This window comes from Carassius carassius, chromosome 8 (assembly GCF_963082965.1).
Source record: "Carassius carassius chromosome 8, fCarCar2.1, whole genome shotgun sequence".
In the NCBI taxonomy this organism is placed as follows: domain Eukaryota; kingdom Metazoa; phylum Chordata; class Actinopteri; order Cypriniformes; family Cyprinidae; genus Carassius; species Carassius carassius.
The window spans coordinates 3346138-3364865 of NC_081762.1; the positions used below are offsets into that span (position 1 = coordinate 3346138).

The 18728-nt window shown below is 33.6% G+C and overlaps 1 protein-coding gene across 8 annotated transcripts in view; it reads right to left on the bottom strand.

Annotated features, from left to right (window-relative positions):
- Nucleotides 1-18728, bottom strand: part of LOC132144988 (focal adhesion kinase 1-like) — an 82024-nt gene that overhangs the window by 4677 nt on the left and 58619 nt on the right. For 2 of the 8 annotated variants that reach the window (XM_059555638.1, XM_059555632.1), the window contains 19 exons: nucleotides 18657-18687; nucleotides 17536-17600; nucleotides 15662-15679; nucleotides 15106-15162; nucleotides 13626-13649; nucleotides 12312-12409; nucleotides 11350-11434; nucleotides 10918-11018; nucleotides 10724-10839; nucleotides 10550-10650; nucleotides 10232-10321; nucleotides 9447-9651; nucleotides 8372-8483; nucleotides 8208-8282; nucleotides 6602-6712; nucleotides 6405-6512; nucleotides 2527-2589; nucleotides 1273-1312; nucleotides 234-331 (listed from right to left, as the gene is read on the bottom strand). In XM_059555638.1, the coding sequence (XP_059411621.1) occupies nucleotides 234-331; nucleotides 1273-1312; nucleotides 2527-2589; nucleotides 6405-6512; nucleotides 6602-6712; nucleotides 8208-8282; nucleotides 8372-8483; nucleotides 9447-9651; nucleotides 10232-10321; nucleotides 10550-10650; nucleotides 10724-10839; nucleotides 10918-11018; nucleotides 11350-11434; nucleotides 12312-12409; nucleotides 13626-13649; nucleotides 15106-15162; nucleotides 15662-15679; nucleotides 17536-17600; nucleotides 18657-18687 (1598 nt within the window). Of the gene's footprint in view, nucleotides 1-233; nucleotides 332-1272; nucleotides 1313-2526; nucleotides 2590-6404; nucleotides 6513-6601; nucleotides 6713-8207; nucleotides 8283-8371; nucleotides 8484-9446; nucleotides 9652-10231; nucleotides 10322-10549; nucleotides 10651-10723; nucleotides 10840-10917; nucleotides 11019-11349; nucleotides 11435-12311; nucleotides 12410-13625; nucleotides 13650-15105; nucleotides 15163-15661; nucleotides 15680-16594; nucleotides 16685-17535; nucleotides 17601-18656; nucleotides 18688-18728 lie in introns of all 8 variants that reach the window. The other 6 variants (XM_059555639.1, XM_059555633.1, XM_059555634.1 and 3 more) reach the window with 6 other exon arrangements.

An 18728-nucleotide genomic window follows, 5' to 3' on the forward strand; every position in this document is an offset into this window, starting at 1 on the left:
AGGTTTGGCTGGAGTGTGTTCTGCTGACGAAGATCAACTCTATCCGAACTCTATGTGTATGTGTGTGAGTGTGTTTGCAGGAAACTCAAGGGTTCGTGGAGTTTATTGTGCATTTAGCAGCATGCAGAACACAACAGCCAATCAGCATGCTGCACACATGTCATCATTCACCTCTCAGAGACGTTCATACAACACCATGCCTGCTGAAGTTAGTCAGTTAACTGAGTGTAAAGTACCTTGACACCCTCGTTGTAGCTGTCCACGGGGTTCAGGTTGGTCAGGTGACTCGGAGCGCCGGGACGCGGCGGCTTCTTTGGAGGAGCCACATGTTCTGTTGGACACGAGAGGAATTAAAGGATTCTGTTATAAAACTGTTCTGATTGGATGAAATGCTTCCAAAGCTGGTGATAAATGCACACCATTCTATATTAGTGCCACAAACTGCAAACCTCTTTGGTATTATAACACCATCGACTTTGAAAAAAACATATATATATGTTATATATATATATATATATGCTAGCTCTAATCATCAAAATTAAAACTAAAAAACTTTTGAAATGTTTTACTTTACATGAATCTAGAATATATGAGAATTTCTTTAATGATATTCTATTTTTTTGAGATCCACCTGTATATTTATATATGTGTGTGTGTGTGTGTGTGTGTGTGTGTGTATATATATATATATATATATATATATATTTTTTTTTTTTTTTTTTTTTAAAGTCTTAAAATAGTCTTTCTTACAGGGCAATCTTATTTTTTTTATTTATACATTTACTAATTGTAAACAAAAATCCATGTAATTTTAATCACTATTAAAGCTTGGTATATTTTATGAATCATCATGTTTATTTGTAGAAATTTCTTTAACCTCCTTAATATATATATATATATGACAAAATAACAAATAAATCTACATGCAAAAAATAAGAATTAAAAAAATTACTAAAACTTAGTATTAAACTTATTAAACTGCTAAATTTCTATAATAAAATTCTAAGTTAGTTTAAGAATAAAATTTCTAGCATTAAATATTGCAATTATATATTTGAGACTTTTTTTAAATAACTAACACCAGAAATTTCCAAAACATTTTAGTAACAATTTTATTTTTAAAATCTGAAAATCACAACATTCAAAATGATATTCCCAGGGTTTTCATGACCCGGTAAACTCTGGTTCCAGAGACAGCAAAAAATCATTCATTGCTCAGTCACTATATAACTTGCGTTGAAAATGTGCGTTCATGACCGGCTGTGTTCGTACCTGCTTTACCCACGGACTGATAAATGTGCTGCTTCCCCATCTGAAACAAAACACAATCACGATCACAAACCAGCGTTTAAAACAGCTCCTCCTCTGCTGTCTGGTTTTACAGCACACTGGGTTCATGCTGCCCACTGTGGAATTGTGGGTAGCTTGTGGGAAAGCCAGGCATATTTCAGGTTCTCAGACACCAAATCCAAAAAAGAGTTTGACCCTCGAGTCGCAGGATCTGCTGTAATTATGGCCTGCAAACGAGGCTGCTTTCTGGGGCTCTTATGACGCCTGTTTTTCACTCTTTACACATCAGAGATGATGATCTGCCACAAAAAAAAAAACCAACAATGCCCGTTAAACTGCCCCTCCCTGTGTGACGTCTCCTCTCAGGCTCTCAGATTCCTGTAGTTCAGCTCTAAATTAATTCCTGTCCGCCGGTGTTTGGAGGATTCTGGCCGAGTGTGATCAGTTTTACTGGCTGCGACTCAGACAGGAAGTGAGAAACAGATTGTGTCCTCGCCGTGGCACTGTAAATCTCCCTCAGGGAAGAAACAAAACAAGCAGGGAATTATGGGAAGTCACTAGGGCTGCCCCCTAATAGTCGACTAACTGTTAGTTGACCAGAAGAGGCTTGGTTGACCAAAATTTGTCACTAAATCGCAAAAAATATGAATGAATAAATAACTAAAAATCCACACATTGGTGGACTCTTTTATACAGATAAGAGTAATACAAACAAGACTCTACGTTTATTTGTGTGCACTCAGAATAACAGCAAAACATTGTGCTTTTGTAAAATAAAGAAAGCAAACAGGATGGGACTTGAATAAGAAACTCAGAAACTTGGTATATATTTGTCTTACAGACATGGAAAAAAAATATCTCAATAGAGAGCGAAATGTCATCTTTCAAATAAGCCAATTCATATGAAAAATAAATATTCTCCAATTTTGCAATCTGCATTAAAAGTGCAGACGGATGCATCCATGCAAAGATGCCGAGTCAGTGTCACCGACTTCATCTCTTAAACCGAGAACAAAGAAAGCACTAGTTTATCAATATATTCTTTAAATGTTAATGCAGTCTCCTTAATGTTTTTCCCTGATACATTCAGCATCATTACTTCTTCTGTCGCTGTGCTGTGGCAAGCTTTATGGGTGTGCTTGAGAGTTTATAGACTATATAGGCAATTAAAGGCTCATTATTATAATTTAAATGGTTCATTAAATGAACAACTGAGTCGACCAGAAAAATGTTTACCGGGGCTTGGAGAGCGCTGTCCTCGCGGTCGATGCTTCCCCTCGAGTTCCTCGACTCTGGCTTCTGAACAAACACAAACAGATTCAAATCAACAGATTCATGATTCAAATCATGCATCATTACAAATAAAAAGATTTGTTAAATATTTATGAGATAAACATTCATCTGATTACGTCATCACCACATCACATGACTGATGAATTCCATTGACTTTTCCAGTCGTTTGTGATTACTGGATTAAAAATCAACATTAAACAATATTAAAAACGGAAAAAAATGTGATTTCAATTTAGAAAAGTAAAAAAAAAAGCATTTATGGAGTGATTTCTAGTCACTAAAATATTTTACAAATATTTGGTTTTCTATATTTACTGAAGAGAAATTCTGCAATTTAGAAATGAAAAATAATTCTCACAAAATTTTTATATTACAAACATAAAAATACATACACACTAAGAATAACTAGTACTAAGAATAAGAATAAGCACAGTTTTTTTCATATCTGTAATATTTATTTATAACTGTATTTGATTGCTTTTAAATATTAAATTTAAAATAGATTTTTTTTTAATGTTATCTTCTTTATAAACTTATTATCACAGATTTTTTTCATGATGTTAAGATTATCGCAAATTGCTAACTTTTTATAATAATAACAACAACAACAACTAACATTTTAATATTTATTTACCTGTAATATTTTATCAATATTTAGAGCTATTGTTTAAAATGTATACATCATATATATATATATATATATATATATATATATATATATATATAACTTTTTATATATTATATCATGTTAATTTGCATGAATTTTCCAGCTTCAAATCACAAATGTAAAATGTCCTGAAATCTCACGGGAAAAAATAAAATACATATACACAGGCATACTATTACTACTACTAATAAACAAACAATATATATTTTTATATGTCTGTAAAATATTTTATAAACATTTAGACCTTTTTTTCTCTATATTTAAAATGTTCATGTTTTAAATAGTGTAAAACTATTATTTATTTTTACTCTTTTATTCTACTATTTAACATAACATTCATTAGCATGACTTCCAGGCTTGTAAATCACCATTTTTAAATTCCTTTATATATCCACTTTCTGATCGGCCAGATCTCAAGACTTCACAAATCACACACGAGGAGCAACAAGCTTCCCAAACAAACCAGACAAAGAATGCAGCGAGTTCCAGCTCAACAACACATCTACAAAAGAGCTTCCCATCATCACCCCTCACTGAGCGAGTCTAGTTACCGTCTTTCCGAAACAGAACTTGAAGAGATGCATCCCGTGTGCGCAGCGTCCGAGGGCGAGGAAAGAGCGAGTTGTGTGTGTTTCCATGAGAGATGTGAGTCTGGAGGACACTCAGAAGAGCCTGACTGCACAAACTCCCAGCAGCACATTCTCTCTCTCTCTCAGACTCCCTCTCCCTCTTTCCTCTCGGTCTGTCCTCTCTCTCTCACATCCCACGCTTTCCTTTCCTCCTGCTGGTTTTATACAAACAGAAGAAGCGACTGAGCTCTCCTCTCACTCACACAGCACATACTGCTTGATAATAATAATAATAATACACAGTATGCAAATGCATATGCATGGAAAACCCAGACGAATGTCTGAATTTGCCAAGGATACAACTGCATGGAATACTGCATCCCACAATGCATTGCGCTCGATACGACTTTCCATTCCCAGAACAGTGAATGAAGCGCAAGTGATATCGGTCACATTTTTTGCTTCTCGCGTCTTTCTTAAATTAGACGGCTAAAAAAAATACATTTTTATGCAAAACTTTATTTAAAAAAATCCAAAAGCACTAGATTTTATTTTGTCAGATTTTTTTAGTTTATTGCTTTAAAGCTGCTTTGAAGCAATTTGTACTTTATAAACAAGGTTATTAAAACCATTAAAAAAGTAGTTTCATTACTTGAAATACAATAAATGTTAACTGAAAAAAAAATTAAAAAAAAATAAATTATATATATATATATATATAAATCTATTAATACAAATACTAAAAAGCTAGTAGCCAAGACAAAATTTCAAATTTTTATTTATTTTAACTTGATGTATTAAACTACAATATAAAATAATAAAAAAATATACAGCAAAATATAAAAATATATAATAATAATACTATATATATATATATATATATATATATATATATATATATAATTAAACAAATTAAAATAAATAATAAAAAAAATTACAAAAACTTTAACTGAAATTACAATTAAAATTGGAAAATGTTGATTAAAAAGTGTAATATTTAATTGATACTAAAATAACACTGGTAAAAGGTGCCTTTATTACTAGACTACCAAAAACATGAAATGGCACGAAACTTAAACCATTTATTCATTAAAGCTCTAGTGAAAATAATGTGTACTGTTAGTGTGATACAGAATTAATCATAAGATTTCAGTCTAATTACTCACTATTTTAACTAGGGTCAGTTAGTACACAGTCAAAGCTGTGCAGTATGCAGTGCACTAGTCTTCACTCCAGACACAAGGATTCTTTCCTTCTGAGAAAAGTATTTATTTATTCTTAATCACAGATTGACACGGACGGAGCAGATGCCAGTGAGAGATTTACGGCTCTCAGAACGGCTCCAAACACACAGGTTTCCACCGTTTCCCACAAACCTTCACTGCCAAACCAAACGAAGCCTAATGACACGCGTCCTCAGCGGCCGCCCAACTTTCCACCGGACCAAGAGCGATATCACAGCCAAACCTCTCCTGACAACTGTCCTCAAATCTGTACGTGTCAATTAAACGCCTCTCTCTCTGCACACAGGAAACTCTTCTCATTCCCACTGAACTGAAAATGTGATGCCTAAAATATCATCAGCCTGAGAAACACAGAGGACCTAGAGAAACAGTTCATGGCCGTCTCTGGTGAAGGGAAGCAGGTTTCTGGTTACAGGTGCGCACAGATTTACAGCTTTGTTTTCAGGACTGAATTTTGGAGATCAGGACGTCTTCACTCTGCTCCATTCTTCCTCCGAGTAACAACAACAACAGACGCAAACCACCTACAAGCCAAAGCCAAAGAAAGTGTAGGAAGCTAGAGTCATTTCATGAAAAAATATATAGTAATTCTTATTTAATTTTATAATGAATAATTAGTATACACTATAAGATTATTGTATAATTTATTATATTTATTAAAATATATTTTATAAATTAAATATTATTATTATTATCATTTTTTTTCATCAACTACATAATTCCTAATGATTTAATATTTAAAAAACAAAAAACTTAATATATAAAATAATTATTAGAAATTATTAGAAATTCACTCTCCAATTTAATCTTTAATGCTGTCTTGAGATCACATTTCCATGTTTCTCATATAACATTACTTCTGCTACTAACAATAATAATAATAATAAAAACATTTGAACCTTTTCATTATAATGTTTTAATATTTGTATATCTGTTATATTTCTAAATATTTAAAAGTATTATTTGTATATTTAAATATATAATTAAATACAATTTGTATTATTATTATTTTTTATTAAATACTTTACTTCTTATTTTTACTGTAGAGACTGTAGTGACTTTTTAAGTAAATGAATCTGAATGGCTATTCTATGCTTGAAAAATCACAGTTCACTTATAATAATAACAGTAATAATAATAATACTTTGTATATCTGTAAATATTTATAATTATTTTTAAATATTTGAATATTATATCAACATTTACTGTTTATTTTTTGATTGAATTATTAGCTTGCTTCCAGTTTGAGTTTAAATTGCTCAATCCTCTGGAACTCAAATGTGTCTGTGCATCTCCTCTCAGAGTGTGTAAGAGAGAGACAGAGGGAAGCTGTGTGAGCACCAGGAAGCTCTCCTCCTGCTCCAGCCATCTCTGGTCCTCCTCCATCTGCTGCTGCTGTTTGATGAGCGTCTCCTCCATCAGGTGACTCCGCCCCAGAGCGCCCCCATCCTGACACACACACACACACACCAGCATGAGTCTGACCCCTGTCCCTGAGCGGCGCTCATTCACACAGAGCGTCCCGTGTCCTGGCTCACCTCCATGTTTGGGGACCACACAGGCACCTCCTGTCTGTGATGGTTCCATGCTTCATGTGGGTCGAGGACAGATGCCTGCGGAGGGAGTCCTGCACTGGGATATCCAGACCCCTTCACAGAAGACCAGACATTTACATTTATTCATTTAGCACATGCTTTTATCCAAAGTGCCACAGTAAAAATTGTAAGCAAGTAAATAAAAAAAAATTAGTTGCATTTTTTAAAATTCAATAAATCATACTGTAGCGATCAGTGTTATTTATATACTATTTTTATCTCGTGTTTTTTTTTTTTTTTAGGTTTTTATATTTTCGGTTTGCATTTTCAAATTAAATGTTTAGTAATTTTGTCATGCACTATGTCATTAAATTAAATTAAATTAAATTAAATTAAATTAAATTAAATTAAATTAAATTAAATTAAATTAAATTAAATTAAATTAAATTAAATTACTAATTAAATTAAATTAAATTAAATTAAATTAAATTAAATTAAATTACCTATCATGTGTTCCCTGGGAATCGAACCCCCAACCTTGATAACGCAATGCTCTACCACTTGAGCCACAGCAACACTGTATCATTAGCTTTTATTTTTATATTTCTATTTGTTTAATTTAGTTTTATTTTCAGTTAGTCATTTTAGCACTTTTAGAACTTAAACATATTTCCATTTTTTATATTATATTTTTATTTGATTATATTTCATCTTTGAATCTCTTTTATTTTTATATTTTCTGTTTAGCATTTACATTTTTGGGAATTATATTATTCACTTTGGTCATTTTTGTTATGTGCTTTTACCATTATTTTGTAATACATTTTTATTTAGTTTTAATTTCTTTTAATTTTAGATTTCTATTTTTTTTTTTATAACTTTAATATTGCGTACAACTTATTTCAGTTAGTTTTTCATCTAATATTTGTATTTTATTTTTGCTTTTTTCCATTTACAATTGATATATATATATATTAAATAGATTTAGTTTTTCTATTAAAGCTAATATTAAATAGATTTATAAAACTATTTTATTTATGTATTTATTTATTTATTTATTTTTTAATGAAATACAAGTATTCGATGAAAAATGGATTGAAATAAGTTTGCAATAAAAGATAAAAATAAAATAATAAATAGATTTAGTCTTATTATTTAATATTAATATTAAATACCTTTCAATACTGTATAATTTTATTTTCATTTCTTTCATGCTCATAAATGTTGCATTATGTTATTATGTGTGCGGCTCCCTAATTTCTTTTCTTTCAAACATTAAAACTATAGAGAAAGTGGAAAACTGCTGGGAGATCTTACACTTTCTCTTTTGTTGACAACAGATTTATAAACAATTCTATTTACAAAGTTAAAAACATGCAACCCTTGAATTCTCATCAGGTCAGAAAATACAGAAATCTGTACAAAATACAATTGACTGCATATGCATAAAAAGCCATTAGCTGAAGTAAGTAAATTAATATGCCTACAGATATTAGTTGTGCAGTTGTACTTTCTTTTTTGATACATAAACTTGTATCTCTGCATTATGGCGTGCATCTAAATTTTTTGATGTGTTATTTTCTGCTGATGTGTGTGTAAGTCCTGTTACCTGGTAGTGATTGTGTTGAGGACTAGGGAAATAACCATCGCTGGATCGAGGACTCGGGTAACCAGGTCTGCTGGGCTGTGAGATCAAAACACACTCCGTCAGATCTGATCAGGGACAGAGCTCTTTCTGTCTCACACAGAGAGTAGATGTGATGGAGATCTGACCTTGGGAGGAGCCTCGTCTGAGCTGCCAGCGTCCCAGGACACGGTGACCTGTCTCCTCATCTCCATACGGAAACGCTCCTCCTGCTGGGCCTTCTCCTCGTCCAGGATAGTGCTGCACAGACAGACACAGAGAATCAGCAGAGAGCTCCGGGAAGATGCTTTCAGAGAGTTCGGAGTCAGTGTGATGTGCATTACACAAGCGAATGTTTGGCCCGTTTCAAATCTCTTCCTGACAAAGACAGGACGATTTCTGAGGGCCAGGACAGAAATGAAAGCAAACAACTTACAGTAATGAATGCTTCACCTGTGTATTTGAAAAGCAAAATTACTACGTGAGCGGCACTTTCTGACCTTTATATTCAGCTGCACACAGAATGAGTAAAAATACAATGCAATGCCTACATTTACAATGCTAATATTAATTTGTTAATAAATGCAGGTCTGCATCCTGAAAATCAAAAACGGCTGATATGCCAAAAGTCAAAAATTACCTAATATACTGATGCCAAGTAAAAAAAAAAAAAAAAAAAGATATATATATATATATATATATATATATATATATATATATATATAATTTTTCTTTTTTCACAAAATAAGACTTTTCAAATTATATAAAATGTATCTGCTTTAATACTCTTATCAAATCAAAAGAAGTAAAAAGTGCCAAGCATTTTGTTTTAAAGACTAAAAGAAGTATTCAGAATATATCATTTAATTTACAAACTGCAAGTGATAAAAAATGTGCAAATGCTTTATAAACTTGACATAAACAAGTTTATGAATACTTTTTTTCTCTTTACAAAATCTGTTTTAAGTGATAATTAAGTTTATGTGATAAAGTGATAATACAAGACATCTGCAGCTATCAAATGATAAAAGTTAAGTTTGATGCTATAGCAAAAAAGCCATTATTTTTGGAACTAGCCGCACATAACTAGTAGATGCAGAAGAGTGGAGGCTGAATGTCTGTGTTGTTGAAGTTCTGCTGGTGTACTTGCGCCCTCTAGTGTCAGAACCTGACAACTACAACAGCATCTGATTATCTGCACAAACTCAGTCATCTGAGACTGACCTGAGCTGCGTCTTGAGCTCGGTGAAGCGCGGGCGTTTGCTGGGGTCGTACGCCCAGCATTTGGTCATCAGGCTGTAGAGGGTCGGAGGGCAGTTCTGGGGCATCGCTAGCCTCTCGCCGTTCTCTATCCGGCCGATCACGTCGTTATTCTTCACACCCTGGAAGGGCTTGATGCCCAACATGAGGATCTCCCACATACACACACCTGAGAGAAGACACAGACACGGATCACAAATCACAAATAAACTCAAATAAAATATACAACTCAACAATTATTACACAACAGTATAGTTTAATAAATTACATATTATATTTCATATTATAAATATATCATAACATTAAGTCATTTTATATTAAAATGAATATAAATTTAGGTGTATATATGTGCGTGTGTGTGTGTGTGTATATATATATATATATATATATATATATACACACACATTTGCAATATTCTTGTCAATCAACCTTGCTTACTTAAGTCTGAGGAAGTTCGATTGATCAAATCACTGAGCATTACTTCATAAATTAATTTAGTTTAGTGATGATGCAAGCCTGAGTTCGGTGCAGGATTAATACATTAAAAGAAAGAGAAAATCTTATAATTAATCGTATAATCTTAACAAGAGTAAAATTGATCAAATTAATACTTTTAACAATAATGTAAAAAACAAAAACGGCATTAACAACAGAAAGATGGTGTTAAGGGAGCATGGTGATGGTGTTCAGGGAAAATCATACTGTTACAATGCAGTATGTAATGAAATATTAATCACCCAAGCACTCACCGAACATCCAGACGTCACTGGCCGAGGTAAACCGACGGAAGTTTATGGATTCAGGAGCCATCCATTTGATGGGAAGTTTTCCTTTAGAAGCTGGAAACACACACTATAAACACTCAAACATGCCTTGACTCTCCACCAGAGGACGCTGTGTCCTTACTCCGCTAACATTTCTAACGGAGGCCTGTTTGCATTGAGCACAACTTTTTCCAGAGAATGCACAGCAACTACGGAAAGTGCTTTAATGAAAACGCACGACTTCTTGTGCACATACACAAGTAAATCACGCTGTATCTTGTTTAAAAGAGCAGTTTGACACACCTTTATAATAGGAGCAGTCCTCCATGTATCTGGAGAGACCGAAGTCACCGAGTTTCACACAGTCTGTGGAAGACACCAACACGTTCCTGGCAGCGATGTCCCTGCACAAAACACACATTGACCTCAGGGCACCACGAGCAGGAAACTGAGGAAAGACTGGAGGTCTTCAGTCACCTGTGCACGAAGCGTTTGCTCTCCAGGTACGCCAGCGCTGTGCTCAGCTGATAGGAGAACAGAATCAGCACGGACAGGTCCAGGTTGTACTTCCTTATTTGCAAGAGCGACCTCAGCTAAAAAGAAGACGATTCCAGATGATTTCATAGAGTCTGAGATCTGCGCCAGTTTAAAGAATGAGAGCACCGTCTGACCTCTCCAAGCGTGCACAGCTCCATGATGATCCAGACGGGATTTTCAGTGATGATTCCGATCAACTTCACAATGTGCGGATGGTCGAACTGCCGCATCGTCACTGTCAATCAGAAAACCACAGATATTCTCACTGCATCACATGCACAACACGCTGGTTAAGTGGGATTCTGACAGTTCTCACATTCAACTTCAAATAAACTAAAAATAAATCACGATTCCGAATGATTTCAATCAGACTACGATGCATCATGTGTTCAGATGGAACAGCTAAGGTAAAAATACTTGATACAAGGTAGAGCATTGCATTAGCAAGCGCAAGGTTGGGGGTTCGAATCCCGGGGAACACATGTTTGGAAAAATTGTGAGCCTGAATGCAATGTAAGTCGCTTTGGATAAATGCATAAATGTATTTATTTAATTTATTTACTCACGAGCTTCCTGCAGGAACTTCTCGCGCACGCTGTCTGAGGTGCAGTTCTTACACGTCTTGATGGCCACAGATAACGAAGGATTCTCCTGTCAGGGACAGAACATGCAGCAAAAACTACCAGCATGAATTCAGGAAGACTACAAATTAAAAGCACACTGTAGTAAAACCATACACCCACAAAAACTGACATTTTAGTTCGTTTCAATAGCTTCAAAAAATACATTTGGAACATCTTGAAAAAAAAAAAAAAAAATTCTAAATATGAAATTTATTATAAATGTTATTATATTATAAATGTATTATAATATTTTGTATATCATATATACAGTTTAAATACAGTTTATAAACATAATTAAATAAAATACACATACAAATCTGATTTTTTAAAATCATTTAATTGTTAACATTCTTTAAAATGTAAATATAAAAAAATTGGTTGCCGATTTAGCCTGAATTAAGAGCTCAGACTTACTTATAAACCTAGATATTATATAAATTATTTGATCCAAATATATTCATTTTTATAAAATATTTATTATATAAAAATGTATATTCCATATACAATGTATTCCATAAATTTAACAAAAAAATTAGCTTGATCAATAGAGAGCTAGTTTGGGACCAAATGATAGATTGTACTAGCTGGTAATCACATATTATATCAAATTTTCTGTTTTATAAAATGATCTAAAAATATATATTTAAAACATACTTCTTAGCTTGAACATTGTTAAAGACAGGGTTTTAAGGTTGAGCGTAATGAATGCAGTCAGATCTCCTCTACTGCTCGTGTTATGTTCAGTTTATGCTAAATAATAGTTTTGTATCATTTTGAGTAGTTCTCACTCTAAAATATGGGATTCTGACATTAACCGATTTAGGAAGAGAACTAAAAGGGCCACCAGTCTATTCAGGGCCAGTGCAGTGTTTATTAGATTCATATTTCTGTGGACTGTTGTTTACCGGACTGATGTAAACCCCTTGATGGACGTCACCAAACTGGCCCTCGCCGATACACCGTCCCAACTCGATTCTGTCCCGCTGGATCTCATAGTCCTGAGCTACAGATGAAAAACACAAGAAACCAAGCGTCAAAAACCAGAAGCTCAACATCAGATGAACCAGCAGACCACAAACACTGAGTGTCCTGTAAGTTCAGAAGACGAGCGGCTGTGTCCGAGATCAACAATATTTACCGAACGCAGAGCTCAGCCATCTGCCAAATAGTTTGAAAGTCGCCAATTGCAAGACTAGAAACACTGAGGTCACGAACAAAGACTTTAGTCAGAGTGGATGCCAAGATTAATTGTGAACGAATGAAGATGAAGCTGCGAGGGACAGAAGAACTGTCTCTACATGACAAAAATTGACTATGTATGAATATAAAGAAAACTTAAAACATTGAGACGACACATTGTACAAACTGCACATATATCACAGGCTCATTTTCATTTATCTAAATAAATATTTAGTCCACTCTAACTAATGTACTATACAAAATCTGTACTGTATCTAAAATAAGTCTTCAATAAAGTCCTCAGTGTTCTGTAGAAATTGTGATATAACAAAATAAAAAAGTAAAAAATGCATAAATGCACAATTGATTTGAGAAATAAATATTTTTTAACATTTCTTTACTGTGATTTTTAAATATAAAAGTAAAAAAACATTGTTGAATTTTACAGTAAAATAATAAATCATAAAAATCATAGTGAATCCGAACTTTTAAAACCAACAACAACATAAAAAAACGCAGCATTTATTGAAAAAAATAACAATTTGTTTCTAAATGCAAACAAACAAACACAAAACTATTTAAAAATATAACCGAGCAAAAAAATAAAAAAAAATAAAAAAACAATAATAATCTAATGTTTGACTACATATCAATGACTGCAGGTTTTTTACTTATACAAAGTATTTAATGTCAAAAACATATCAATTGGATATTATTAATAATGACATAATTCTATAAATATATATTATATTATAAAAAACAATCAAATAAAGATGTTTAATAATAATATAAAGGCTTAAAGATGCTGTGTGGTGTGTTTTGGATGTTAAAATACCTCTTTTATATCCCAGCATCTATATTTTAGATCGTAGCACTAACAATGGTAGACATGGGTTTGATTCCCATGAAATGCACAAAATTATTTTTATGAAAACCTGCATTAGTCTGTGATATGAGGAGGAACCTGCGTCTAACACAAGCACAGCAAAACTAAGACAGAGAGAGAGAAACAGAACAGAAAAACAGAAGGATGGTGTTACCTGTGTATAATCCAAAGCATTCGGCTGGTTGTTAAAGAGAAAAGTCAGAGATCGGCTTTTAGATCAGAATTAAAGCTCAGGATGAGAGAGAGAGAGAGAGAGAGAGAAACAGAGGGATGAGATGTGGAGAGCTGCACACAGACATGTCAAACAGAGCTGGTATAAAACACGCATTACACAAACTAAGCAGAGGACAACTTAACAATTCCCTGGAATATGAGCAATAAATTCAAAGAATAAAACACGAGAAATGTTCAAGCTGCTCATTTACAAACAAGCGACTGGTGAATGGTGTAAGAAAAATAAATGTGATTCAAAGGGAAAACAAGCTCATTTTTCTTACCCCACTGGTATATATTTCTAAGCACAAAAATAACTTAATATTACAAAACTTAGTACATGTTGTTTTGCATCTCGCAAAAGCACAATAAAAATAGTTCTCATGACTCACATACTATGTTTATAGTCCTCTGATGCCAAACATCTGCATTGTGATCATAAAATGTTTGCCTCTAAAAGACATTTAATACAGTTCCTTGAGTCATACAAACAACTTTTTGTGTTCTTTAGGAGCTCGACACTCAGCTGACAACTTAATGTTCTAAGAATATGTTCCCATTAAATTATGAAACCTTCTCAGAATGTTCAAAATGTCATATTTTTTCCTGCTTAAGTGAACATTCAGCTTTATGACTTTGGAAACGTTTTTAGAATGTTACTTTTGAAAGTTCTCTGAACATTCCGAAAGCGGTAACATTTAAAAAAATGAAAACTAAAAGGCTTCAGTAAAAAGTTCCATGAACTATAAACAATGTTTTAGTGCTAACGTTTTGAGAATGTTATTTGACTGGAAAAGAGCAGCATGAACATTCTGCTAAACATCTGCTTTTGTGTTGCACTGTAAAAAAATATGACAGTGAGTAAATGATGAAGTTTTCATTCAGCTGTCTTAAAGACACTCGTATAGCACACAGTTCGAGTCGGTGTGTGTTGAGAATCCTGTGATTGTGTGTAAAGTCACACACTCGTGAATGTTAGTGTGCAGTCGCTGACTCACACACACTCACTAAATCAGGACACATCACGGACCTCCAGTGTGTTTATATAAAGCCAATGCAGATTCAACTCCAAACCCTAAAAGGAACCTAGCAATTTTAGAGATGATTAATACTTTATGAATCCTTTTAACTGTTAAGGACGTCCCCGAGGCAAAGCTCAATCCAAACACATACACCCAAATGAAACAAATGTTTTAAAGTGCGACACAAATTGAGTTTCCAGAGAGAATACTCTGGAATGTGAGAGCTGGAATACTTTAAATTTCGTTTGCCGCCACATCAACAAACCAAACGAGCCAGACAGTAGGAAAAGAAGCTCAGGATTTGGCTCAGAAAACTGTAAGGATTTGGACAGAAACATCTGGATCCCGGAAGACAGCAGTTACACACACTTAAAAAGCGGCACGAGCGAGGGTACTTACTAGAGGGCATGGTGTAGGTGTCCTCCTCATCTATGATCTCTGCATAGTCGTCTGTTTCTGCAGGGAGAGAGCAGCAGACGTCAGTATACCAGTATATTAAACACACGTAACCTTCCACTACACAAACTAGAGCCACTCAACCAGCCAAGAATCTCCTCCATCAAGACTCTCACACACTCAAACTCAAGTGCACTTCTCTCTTTTAAACTCTCTGACCTCCATCCGAGTGGCTGTCTGTCCGACCGGCCAATCAGAGAGCAGCTCTGTGGTTGAGCTCCAGTAAGACAAGGGGAAGTGACTCTTTCGTCTTCACGCTAAACAGATTTCATTTGTAGTTTTGTTTTTTTGGTAGAGGTCACTCGCTTCTCTAAATAATTGCACTTGTGAGGAATGAAGGGAGCAAAAGAAACTTCAAGTGCACTTAAAGTGAAGCACACTCACAAATTACACACTAGAACTAAACTAGAACCTATGCAAGGCTGACTAGATTCCAGTAACTTTCTAAACACAGAGTTAGTTAAGAGGAAAGAAATGAAGATTGCAGGTCAAACATTACCATCTCCGCTTAGATCTTCTGCAGGTCCATGCAAAGAACAGAGAGGAGAAAGGTTAATTCACCAGCAGACATGAAAACACACACGTCGCAGTCCTGGCAGTCATTAGTGTGGGTTATATTGGGTTAGACGTGCTGCAGGAATGTGTGGGATGAGATTCAATTGGGACGTGGACACACATCTGCATGGATTGTTCTGCCATGGCTCTAATTCAGTGCGGTTCGCATGGAAAAATCTCTGATCTTATTTTGGGGCAGGTTTTTATGTTTAATGCAATTTGCAAAAAAAAAAAAAATGGGTTAGTCTCACAAAAAAGCGTCATCAGCATTTCATCACTAACACAAATACAAAACATATCTTGCACAAGGAAAATGAAGGCTACTGCTGTCAAATGTATCAAATCTGCTGCACTTTAATTTTAAATATTTATTTCCCCTCATTATAATAAAAAACGATATATATACACTTACAATTAATCACATCCAAAATAAAAGTTTTTGTTTATGTATATGTACTGTGTATATTTATTATGTATATATAAATATACACACACATACAGAATATATTTTGAAAATATTAACATGCATTTACATGTATATATTTATATGTAAATAATTTATATATATATATATATATATATATATATATATATATATATATATATATATATATATATATATAATGCAATATTATACACATAATTAAATGCATGTAACCACAAAAAATATTTAAAAGAATGTGATTTGACTGATCAAGGAGGCAGAATCACATCCACACTTCTAGTTAGATGAAAACAGACTTGAGAATGAATCTCAGCACTATTGATACACTTGTGACTCTATGAGAAACAGATGATACTACAGGACATGTGGAGAGCAGGTGAGGGTTAGTGTTTAACACACACACACACACACACACACAGGAACAGCATGTACCCTTAGGAGGAGAATCATGGGAACAGAGGACAAACGGAAGGAGAAAGCGCCGAGCTTTAGCAGCTTTGGTGGGCGTCTGAACCACCGAGTCTTCAGTGAAGAATGAGAAAGAGAGTGAAGCAAAGCAAGAGAACATGGCAGGACGAATGGAGACGCAATAAACATATTTATCATCCAGATCCGTGACAAAACACTTCAGCCTGACAAACCACATACGATCTGAGACGCTCAGACTTTCACTATCTGCTCACTTCACACCAGTAATAAAATGCAACCTTTTGTATTATTTTAGCACTTGATTTACTATAAGACTTCTGCAAATCAGGTACCATTACAAAAACACACCAAGAAAGTGCAATATCCCGAGTAGTATGAGAATAACTTAATTTTATATACTTCAAAAAGTGGTTTTAGATTTCGATTGTGCTGAAAATCTCCAGCGTAAACAGTTTGTAATCAGCAGACACGTTCATGAGCATGAAACATCTGAAACACAGCTGACTGTGAGCTTTAAATGTGTGCAGATGTTGCAGAAACCAGCCCAACATCTAGAAGACATCAGAGATATGCTGGAAAAGATGATGTGAAACTGCATTTGATTGCAATATTTCAAAGTAAAACAAACATTCAAATTCATTTTTTTAATCCATAAGGAATATGAATTGGAGTGTGAAGTGTCAAACTCTGATCTTATTATTACTAATGTCTGCTCAGTGACTGTTGGTCATACTCAGGGTTAGAGAACTAAACAAAGCTCTAACATCAAGTATTACACTATAATTGTAATAGTGTGTGTGCAGTCTGTTTGTGCTGTAAACTAAACTGGTGAGACTTACACTGAACACAAATGACTTTGGGAATTAAGCATCATCCTATTTTGATATGAACTGCTTTACAGATCTGACAGATAATCAGTCAAGCTGATGTGAGAGGTGTCTTACCTGAAACAGAGATGGTACGAACTCCTGGCCGGACCGCCTCCAGCCGTTTCTCACTGTTGGCCAGTCTGTGGAGAAATGACTTCAGTAACGAACTGAACGCTGATTTACAGTTGTGTTCATGCACACAAGACATATTTATCCAGTAGCTCACGTGAACATGAGAACTTCTGGATGTGTGTGTTTATCTGGCACCTGGTGCAAATATGCATGCTAACATGATTATCAAAATTATATTAAAGTGTTTTTCATGTACTAAATGCAACATGTGGAATCAGAACTCTTCAGTTAGACCTCAATTAGAAGTTGACAATACAGTATTTTATAATATAAGCCTAGAAAAAAAAAATCATAAAATGTTGAAATAATAAATATAACTATATAAATATTATGCAGTATTATATATTATATTACATATTATATTCTAAAATGTTAAAATGTTTGTAATTACTAATTTAAAACATAATTTCTAATTAAACATTATTTTAAAAAGTTAAATGTTTTTTTTAGCTATATTATTATTTATTAATGTTATATAATAATATACTTTTTTTTCTCTCCACAGTTTGATGTTAAATTACTCTAATGGTGCTTTTTAGGAAAGTTCATGGGCATCAAATAAAAAAATAAGATAATTATTTTAAAATACTTAGTTTTTATAAAAATATATATATATTTTTAATTAATATAATCTAGATTTTTTTATGTTAAATAAGCCTAATAACATTCTTTAGGAAAGTTAATGGGCACTGTTCTTTTTTTAATAAATAAAATAAACAAATATGATTATTATATGAAATTATTAAAATATTATATATGTATATTATTATATATATATTATAAATGTTTCATATATTAATATAACTTTTTTTCTTTAGACTTTTGATGTTAAATTAGTCTAATGATGCTTACATTTTAGGTGAACTTCAAGGACAAAATAAATAAATGAATAAATAATAAAGCCATCACCAACAAAATGATCACATATATACAGTGAGCGTTTGATATATGCCCCGCTCTAGTTTTGACCAGTTTTGGTGGTGTTTAAGTGTTAATGAATCTGGCGTCTGACGTGAGTTTATTAAACAGCTCATGAACGACAGGGAAGTGGATTTATGACTTACTTTGGAATGGATGGAAGAGCTCTTTCCCCCTCTGTAGGAGAGAAAAACACACAGCTTCAGCTCATGAATCAA